Below are 10,129 nucleotides of genomic sequence, written 5' to 3' on the forward strand. Positions count from 1 at the left end.
AACAGGACCCTGTCTTTTCAATAGGCTGATGACTTTCATTAAACAACAATTGGATGCCATTAAAATGCAACCCATACAGGTCCATTACCATAGGCTTGAGATGGCCAACAGAGAAAGTTGTGCTGAACTCGAAAGAGTACACTGCGATGATGCCCAATCCAGGTAAAGAGATTTTCTCACCTGGGTGCGATGGACTGGATAGACAGAGACGGGCAACTAGAGGCTCACATGCGGTACCGACCGCCACCTAAGACAGGAACTGGGCCTCCCGCTGCCCTGCTTTCCTATGACGGGAAAGGTCTGGTTCGGCCCCATGTGAAAGCATCTTGACCCAAGGCAGGCACAGTCTCCTCAAGGAGTAATGGCCTTTGGAGTTAAAGTAAAAAGGGGGACCTGTGGGAAGCCATTAATTGGTATCCACTTTATAATAGTGTCAGCCATTTTCTTAAGTTTCTATTCCCCTGCTGAGTTAAGTTTATTGTCCTTCTCACCTTGGCCATTCCCCATGAATCACGTGCTGTGCCCCAGAGGTGACACCTTCTCCCGTTGCCTAGATACCTGCTGACCCCCTAGAGCCGAGACTTCCTCATTCCTACGCCCCCTATACATACCCAGCACCTCCCCTGAATAAATGGGACTTGATCAGAATCCTGTCTTGTCCCCATTCTTTGTGTCTCCTGTCCTTTCTCATCCCCACTCCCCCTCTAGGGTCCTCGTTGACTAACCCGCGGGTCGGGACAGCACACTATGACTGTTTGTTCCTTTCTCGGCAGTGCCTTCCACGTGTCAGCCATCCCCAGGAAGCTAGGTTGGGTCGGGACAGCACACTATGACTGTTTGTTCCTTTCTCGGCAGTGCCTTCCACGTGTCAGCCATCCCCAGGAAGCTAGGTTGGGTCGGGACAGCACACTATGACTGTTTGTTCCTTTCTCAGCAGCGGCTTCCACGTGTCAGTCATCCCCAGGAAGCTAGGTGAACGCAGCTGTGGCACCAGAGCCACGCAGAAGTGGCTTACTGAGGCCTGGGGGCCCTCTCAACATGGAAGTCTTGCCCAAGGAAATCTCACTGAGGGCTCCATATGAAACAGTGAGATTATTTCCATGTCAGACCAAAAATTTTAAAAAACAGAGTTTATCAATAAAGCCAGTCATTGGACTCTTTCCAGCTTACAGATCTTAAGTGTTTAGATGGTGTCTGAAGGTACGTCCCAGTCAGAAGCACACCTGGACTCATTTTTAGTTTCCTCTCTGCTTAAATACCTTCTCAGTTTCCATGGCAATGGGGAACTCTTCTTTGTAATTAATTGTTTTCCTCTTATGTTTACAACATCAGAACGAGGGTGGGGAAGAGGTTCAGGAGTGACAACATCTTAACAAGTGTTGGGAATGATTGAAGGAATGACAGCATCTTAACAAAGGTGGGTGTCTCAGTTACTTTGCTCTCATTGCTGGGAGGGACAAAATACCTGACAACCAAAATTAATGAAGGAAAGGTTTATTGAGCTCACAGTTAGTGGAAGTTTCAGTCTATACTCTGCAGAGTGGCACACATCAGAGGGCAACAGTTCACAGTGGCAGAGAACAGCAAAGAGCAAAGGGAGGAGATACACCACAGCTTCTAGCAAGCCTCTCAGCCTGCCTAGCTGACTGCAAAGACTGGAGCTCCTCTGAGGAAGTGGAACATTCTATTTTTCCTTAATTCCCTTTTATAGCCTTTAAGTGATGAGTCCCTTGAGGGTGGGGCCTCCAGGCCATAGGAGGCTAAATCTCTGCTCCCCTGATTTAGTTAAGCTTTTAGTTTTCAGTCTGACACAATGTATCAGCCACCACACTGGGGAAGGATTAAAGGAGTAACAACATCTTAACCAAGGTGGGGAAAGAGGGAAGGAGCTACAGCATCAACAGTGGTTGGGAAGGCAAAATTAGAGCTTCTTTTGCCACGATAGAATTAATCCAATTGAGATTAACCCCCTAAACCAAGAAGCCCAGTGGTGTGCAAGGCAGCCATGGGGTTGCTGACCAGGAATGCTGTGGTCTCTGTGGCTGGGCAACCTGCTGCAGATAGACCTGCACAACATACCAGACTTCCCAAGCTAAGGGAGTTAGGGTGAAGGCCACAATAGAGCATGGGGGCCCTCAGTAGTAGACAATGAGTGGTGGGCAAGGCCACAGATAGCAGAGGCACAACTACCCTGAGAGTTAGCAGGTGGACAGGCTTCCCTGGGGAGGGCACATCCGAGTGCACTATGGGTGCAGGGTGACAGGATTGAGTCTGAAACTTGAGGAAGAGAACAATGGTGGGGATATGGAAGAGACACAACAAAGTGCTTGCACTTTCTCATCACAGAGGTGTGGGAGGACAAAGGCCTGGAATTGGAGCAGGATGAGCAGCACTGGTGGTGCCCAGTGGGAGACAATGTAAGTTATGTAGGGCCCATGTCCATTCTGATGCTATCACAGGGACAACTCTTCCAATAAAGGGGTGGATCAGTGACTACAGCAGCACTGCAGTCAGGAAACTGAGGTTTACTATGGTATCATAACCTGCTTCAGATCTTATGGTGCTATGACTTGGGGTCTCAAATGACCCTGAAATTCCTCAAACATAAAAGGGGGATGCCAGCGAAAACTGCTCCTCAGCTGTGGACAGCTCACCCTGTCACCCATGAGACTTATTCCTGGCTCTGGATTGTTCCAAACCCCCAGGGAACTGCTGGGCTCCAGGGCTCTCAGGTAGGGGTTGAGTGTGAATGGGCTCTGCTCAGAATCTGTATAACCTTTAGCTGGGAGACAGGTGGTCCTGGTGTTTCAAGACCCCATACACAGCCAGTGAATTTCCAGGTTTCACAGAGTAGGAAGGTTGTTCCACTCACTGGGCAACTTCAGACAAGGACAGGATACAGATGCAAATCAGCGTCAGTAAAAGGCATACTGGGCAGAGTCCCGGAAGGCAGGCACCAGTGTTCAGCTGTGTTGTCTGTGGAAGGTGTCCAGATGATGGCCAGATCTCTGGCCATGAGGAGGGATACAGACATAGTGTCCCACAAATTTAGCTCTTCACAAAAACTCAGCCAAGGGGCCGGGGAGATGGCTCACTGGAATAAGTGCGTCCCTGGAAAGCACAAGGGCCTGAGTTCCATCCCTGATTCCGAAAAAAACCCAAACCTCAGCCAATCTTGTGTTTATGAATCTGTCCTGTCAGCAGGGAGCTCACACAGGGGTGACCTCATGACTAACTCAGCTTCTACTCCAGGGTCAGAGAAGCCAGCCTGAAACCCCCACTAGGTGACATTCGTGGACTAACCTGAGGTGTGCCCTGTAGATGCTGCTATACTGAGACTTATTAGGAAGGTTGTGCTATGACCCTAGTTTAGGCTTCCCAGCTGCCTTTGGGGAATCAGGGATTTGTTTTGGCACCTTCAGAGTTGACATGCAGGGCCTTCGAAGAAAATCACGTATGTACTTAGTGTATCATGATCACAGTTGTATAATATTTGTATCAATTTGTTTTGATTGTGGTCTGATACCTACTTTACTTTGCTCTTTTTTATCCACAGGTTTCTTTTCATTGAACAAGAGTGAACTGCTAAGCTACATAGACCATAGTGGGCAACTCCCAGTGCCCCCAGCCCCTGGGCAACACTATCTACCATAGTATCTATGAATCTAACTATTATAAGTAAGTCATTCAACTACAATGATGCTGGATTCATCTTTGGCAGATGGCTTTTTTTTTTTTTTTTGAACCGGGGATTGAACTCAGGCCATTGTGCTTGCCAGGGAAGCACTTATTCCACTGAGCCATCTCCCTGGCCCCAAGATGGCTTATTTCACTTGGTGACATTCTCAAAGTGTATTCATTGTGTGACAAGCATCTGAGCATCGTCCTGTGTTAGGGCAGATTAAAATTCACCTTATGCATGTGCATTAGCACCTCCCCCCACACCATACACATATTGCTGTTTGTTTCATGGAAGCGTGAATGCCATAGTCCAAAAATCTTCCATAGAAAATTCTAGAAATATTTTTAAATTATACTTATTTGTTCATTTGAATCTGGGTTTCACTAAGTTGCTAAATTTCCGCAGGCTGAGTTTCAATATTTGATCTTTCTGCTGAGACTCTAAAAGAGCTAGGATTATGAGAATGTAAATTCTGTCCTACAGGGTGGTCAGTATCAAGTTTCCTGTACATTAGTGTGATTTTGAATTTTGCCAGGATATAGGCACACAGTGACACAATTTTCATTGTGATGCAGTCAGATAGGAAGGAAGGCTACTGAATATGCTGGAGATGGTGCTAGGAATCCTTGGGCACAAGTTAATCCCTGTGGGACAGCAGAAGTCTCCCGATAGCCTGGATGACCACTGTATACAGTGTGGCATACCATCCCCGACGTTCAATTCCAGTCTGAGGTACAATCGCAACACCACAGTTCTGCAAATTCGCCCTCTCAGCTCCTTGATCTACACCTGCTTTTGATTTTGCTTCTTGAATCAGGGAATCACTTGTCTTCCCACAATGGCCCAAGGCTGCAACCCGCAGAAAGTGTCAAGTTCCATGGAGCTTTCCTCCCAGGACCTTCCCTTGCCCAGTGTAAGAAACAGGAAGATGCAGGAGGTGCAAGGTGTGGGTAAGTGCTGTGCCCTTGGCCTTCCCTGCACCCTCTGCTTGCAGTCAGCACACAGGTTGCTTCACACCTTAGGACAAAGGGCAGCCTTTCCAACTGGCTTTATAAGAGGGCAGCCTGCCTGTTCAAATATGCAGTGTGCTGGACTGTGCTTCATCTTCTAGCTGACTTCAGCTGTGAAACACTTTGTGCATCAAAGGAGCACAGTTTGAAGAACACAGTCATGGTGCTACTGACAGGGGATGTGCTGTTCTCTGTGGCCATAGCTTTGGTCATCTTCCTACTCCTGGTGGACCTGATGCACCGGCGCCAACGCTGGGCTGCTCGCTACCCACCAGGCCCTATGCCAATGCCCGGGCTGGGCAACCTGCTGCAGGTGGACTTCCAGAACCCATCATATTCCTTCTACAAGGTGGGGAGCTGGAGGTGGAGAGCAGCAATGGTCAGGTGGCACCGCAGTAACAGACACTAGGTTGTGGTTGTAGCTACAGCTTAGACAAGGACATGGAAGCCCAAGATGGGGAAGGCAGAGCACCTATCATATAAAGACTCTACCAGAGCACAGATCATCTGGACTTTCCATAGGCAAAGGTCTAGGAGGGCAAACAATGGGAGGCTGGGCAGGACGTGGCAGTGGGGCTGAACCCAGATTGGATGTAATTGAAGTTCCATAGGACCCAAATCCCTTCTGATGCCAATGAGTGAAAGGATTGTACATGAAGGAACAGGGCAAAAGGGTCTTAAGCAGCACTTGAATCAGGACATTGATACAAAGAGCTACTGCTGTGACGCGCATCAGATTCTATGGCTGCTGTAGGGTTCGAGCTTCTCTGCTCCAACTTTTGTCCTGAGTTTTCTCATGTGAAGAATGGGAGGCTAAGGGGCCTCACCAACAGTTTCTCCACTCTGCCCAGATCACAGCTGAGTGGTCAGAGTTAGATCTACCGTGATTGTTCTGAACCTAGGAAGATGGGAGGGCACTAGACACTAGAGGTCAGGGAGTCGAGGGGCTGGAGGAGGCCGTGAGTGCCATCCTCACTCCCATAAGAAAAAGCCAGGGCCTGGTGGGTTAGCTCAGTTGTTTAAAGCGCCTGCTTGGGCAAACTCAGTCAGGTGCAGAGGACCGCAGTTCAATCCCCAGCTCTACAAGTCGAACCACACCTGGCCAATAAAGGAAAGATAAAACCAAGAAACAGCAGCACAGCTGAGTCTTGCACTGTTGAACTGGGTCTCCCTGTGTTGGGAGTGAGGCTGGGACCTGCATTCTGTGAGGTAGCCCAGCCTCTCAGGCTCCCTGGCCTCCACCTACAGCTGCAGCACACATTTGGGGACGTGTTCAGCCTGCAGTTTGCCTGGACTCCAGTGGTTGTGGTCAATGGGCTGGCAGCAGTACGGGAGGCTCTGGTGACCCTTGGTGAGGACACCTCAGATCGGCCCCGAGTGGCCACCAACGAACTAATGGGCTTTGGACCGAGATCCCAAGGTATAGGTCAATAGGGCACAGGTGGCATCAAGGTACAACCCTGGAGCAGTGACTCAGGACTGGGCTGCCTGGGCATGGTGATGTGCTCCAGGCACAAGGGACATCCTTGACTTCTTGGCATGAGGCCTGGACAGGAGCTGGTGCCCAGGGATGGAGACAGAGTTTGTGTGGGATCAGCAGCCAGGACTGAGTGATCTAGAGCACAGGTTAGTAGTTTCTGGTACAGACAGAGGCTCCCTATTGCAGGAGTTATTGGGGCTCCCTATGGACCCGCCTGGCGTGAGCAGCGGCGCTTCTCTGTGTCCACCCTGCGCAATTTCGGCCTCGGCAAGAAGTCTCTGGAGCAGTGGGTGAATGAAGAGGCCGCCTGCCTCTGTGATGCTATCGTCAACCATGCCGGTGGGTGATGGGTGCAGGTTACAAGGAAGGTACCTATACATGAAAGATGGGGAGAAGCAACAGCACTCTGAGGAGCCTCCCTACTCACAGGGCAGCCCTTTCGTCCCAATGCCCTGATGACCAAAGCTGTGTGCAACGTGATCTCCTCTCTCATCTATGCACGCCGCTTTGAGTATGATGACGCCACTGTGATCAGATTGATAGAACTGATGGAGGATGGCATGAGGAAGGCCAATGGCTTGCTGCTTCAGGTACAGGGTTCAGGGCAGTCTGTGCAGGCACACATTCCTGCAGAAGGGCTCTGGGAAGGCAATTTGCATGCAGTGGATGGGAAGGAAGCATCAGGGTAAGAGCGCTGAGGTAGAAAGATCTGTATGTCGCAAATCAGAAAATAGTAAGGGAAAGGTGGCTGAGGTTCAGGGAACCAGAAGGGAAAGCTTGCGTCCATGTTGGAAACCATAGAAATTCCTGAGATTGCCATCGTAGGAAGTTCATGTGGCAGCTCAGCACCAGGACAGAGCTTTGATGCTGGCCCAGGGGAAAGAAGGACGGGTCAAACATGGAGAGTCTCTCAGGTGTTAGGCCACCATACAGGAGGCTCGGTGTGAGACGTATACGTGAGTACAGAGCACAGGAAGTACCCAGGCTGTCCCTGTGTTGTCACAGGTAGTGAACGCAGTGCCATTTCTCACGCGCATCCCATGGGTGGCTGCCAAAGCCCTGCCCTCACAGAGGACAATTTTAGCTATAATTCACAGTCTGTTGACTGAGCACAACACAACCTGGGACCCAGACCAGCCACCCCGTGATCTGACTGATGCTTTTCTGAATGAAGTACATAAGGTGAGATGTTCTGTGAGAGACGGGATTGGGGGCTGTGGGCCAAGTGTTCTGGGAGACAGGAGGCCAGGTGGGGCCTCCGTTCTCCCAGAGATCCAGCCCCTGCACTGATGGGTGCTCGATGGGGGGCCTAGGAGCTCTTCCTCTAACTTCCCACTGAAGCCACCCTCTCTGCCTGTCTCAGGCCAAGGAGAACTCCAAGAGCAGCTTCAATGATGAGAACCTTCGTCTACTCGTATCTGAGCTGTTTTTTGCAGGGATGCTGACCACGTCAATCACAATGTCCTGGGCCCTGCTGCTCATGATCCTGCACCCGGATGTGCAGTGTGAGTTGGGCTTGTAATGAATGGGAACTCAAAGGAGGAGTGAGTGGCACATCCTAAAGCTTACTTTGAAACACATGGTTCTAACCAGATTCATGAGATGTGGTCATAGCCCCTTAATGCAGGGATGGAGAATGTCAGGGCTCTGTCCACAGGAACTGATCCTCCATGGCAATACTTCTGTGCAGACCGTGTCCAGCAGGAGATTGATGAAGTCATAGGGCAGGGGCGGCGCCCAGAGATGGCAGACCAAGTCCGCATGCCCTTCACCAATGCTGTGATTCATGAGGTGCAGCGGTTTGCAGACGTTGTCCCCTTGGGTGTGCCCCACATGACATCTCGTGACACTGAAGTGCAGGGCCTCTGCATCCCCAAGGTAAGCCTGGGGTCTTTCTTCCCTAGCATGGCCACGACGAAGTGTGGCTACAAAACCATCTCCTATGGAGAACCACCATACTCCTGGTGCTGTCCGGCCCAGTGTGGGTGGGTTGGTTCTGAGCACAGGGCTGCCCTGTCCCCTCTGACCCTACAGTGTAGTTGGAGGAAGAATTCATGCATTTTAGTTTTAGGAGGATCCTGTGCAGCTGAGGAATAATACATGTGTAGGCACCCAGGGGATCCCTGATGGCTGGCATTGCCAGAGGATCAGTAAAGTCCCAAGAACCTCCTGGGACCTGTGCATAAATGAAAGGGTCCTTGTGATCCTGCATTCAGCAGCCTCTGTGCCTCATCCAGTGTGCTTATGCTTAGCGTCAGGGTCCTGTGTCCTCTATCCCAGTGCACATCCATGCCATGTCTCCTGCCAGGGGACCATGCTCATGACCAACCTGTCATCTGTGCTGAAGGATGAGACTGTCTGGGAGAAGCCTTTCCACTTCCACCCTGGACATTTCCTGGACAGCGAGGGCCGCTTTGTGAAACGAGAAGGGTTCCTGCCCTTCTCAGCAGGTGATTGTATGAGACCAGACTCCCTGTCCTCTTCCAGGGCACCTCAGTGGGCAATAGCCCAAGCCCAAGTCTGACTGAGCCCCATCACTCCCATAGGTCCCCGCGTGTGCCTTGGGGAGCCCCTGGCCCGCATGGAGCTGTTCCTCTTCTTCACCTGCCTGCTGCAGCACTTCAGCTTCTCTGTGCCTCAAGGGCAGCCCCGGCCCAGCGACCGTGGTGTGCTTTCCTTCCTAGTGACTCCAGCCCCATTCCAGCTATGTGCTGTGCCCCGCTAGATGGAGCACTGTGGCCCCTACTTGTCCACTACACAGATGACTTGGTATCTAGTAAACCAGTGTTGTGACTGTCACTAGGTATCTGTGTCCAACCCTCTTTATTCAAACCCTATGTATGATGCGTTCACCTCTCTGTCTAAAGCCACCTATGATCCCCTGCCTTTTCCATCTCACTCTGATCAGTGCTCTCAGCACAAGAGAAATGTGTGTACTGATGCTCAGCAGGTGGAAGCTCAGCCCATGTCACTCAGGGAGACCCAAGACTGGCAGCTGAGTGGCTGGCAAATCCAAGACAGCAGTCTGAGCTCCATGGGTGTCAGGTTGGTGCTGAGCATGAGTGGCTTTCTCTTGGGAATAAACACAGTTCCTGATGGGGTGCTGGTTCATGTTGGTGAGACATTAAGGTGATATACCCACGGTGCAAGCCCTGAAACTTTTAAGGGCCATGAGTGTAGTTAGTATGCATAGGGCCCCCCTACCTGTGCTAGAGGGGTTCATCCTTCCAGTCCTTCATCAGTATTTGGTCCCCAGGCTAGATAGGTTACAAGGGTGTTTGGAGGGCACTGGGCCATGCTACAGAACAGTCACAGATCCTCAAGGACACAATGATGTGCGTTTATTTGGCAATGAAGCTCAGTTGACCCAGCTTCTTGGAGTCCCTGCACCAATATAAAAGGCTGTCCCAACAAGATCGTGATGGGTGTGAGGCCATGTCAGCTAGGTGTGCACTGGACTAGAGGAGTGTCATAGGTAATACAGTTGTCCACATTGCACAGGTCTCTTGGAAGAGCTTAGCCAAGGTGGACTAGTAGTTGTGTCTCTCTACCTGCCCACAGCCCTGGGGCCAGTAAGCCATACAGTTTTTATTTTACCCCCAGAGTTGAGGCCACCTCCTGGACTACTTTACCTATGAACGTTGCCCCATTATCTGGTCCAAGGCCCATGGGTAATTCATATCGGGACGATTAACTCCACAAAAGCCTTGGCTACATCTCTCAAACTTTCAGTCCTACCCAACTTGAGCAGGTACAAAACAGTAATAGCAGGTATTTCTAACTTCTAGTTGTTGGCTAAACCTTGGTGAAGTCAATGTCAACATCTTTAACAGAGTGGTCTCATACCTCCTAATGCCAGGCATGGTGTTGTAGATACAAAGTTTGCATCTTTCAGTCACAGAGGAGTACAATGTCCAAAATATGAGAACATAGAAATACCAGCAAAGCAATTCCTTA

At 50.5% G+C, this 10,129-nt stretch overlaps 2 protein-coding genes across 2 annotated transcripts in view; one reads left to right on the plus strand and one right to left on the minus strand.

Annotated features, from left to right (window-relative positions):
* Window positions 1–10,129, minus strand: part of LOC101583724 (cytochrome P450 2D17-like) — a 123,911-nt gene that overhangs the window by 53,759 nt on the left and 60,023 nt on the right. The gene's annotated exons all lie outside the window — the stretch shown is intronic.
* LOC101589088 (cytochrome P450 2D16-like) lies at window positions 4,752–8,974 on the plus strand. Its single transcript, XM_004642371.2, has 9 exons — window positions 4,752–5,041; window positions 5,941–6,112; window positions 6,359–6,511; window positions 6,602–6,762; window positions 7,178–7,354; window positions 7,536–7,677; window positions 7,863–8,050; window positions 8,481–8,622; window positions 8,719–8,974. Exons 1-9 carry the CDS (start codon window positions 4,853–4,855, stop codon window positions 8,895–8,897), a joined length of 1,503 nt encoding a protein of 500 aa, XP_004642428.1. The 5' UTR covers window positions 4,752–4,852; the 3' UTR covers window positions 8,898–8,974.

Source organism: Octodon degus, unplaced genomic scaffold (genome assembly GCF_000260255.1).
Source record: "Octodon degus isolate 3935 unplaced genomic scaffold, OctDeg1.0 scaffold00153, whole genome shotgun sequence".
Lineage (NCBI taxonomy): Eukaryota > Metazoa > Chordata > Mammalia > Rodentia > Octodontidae > Octodon > Octodon degus.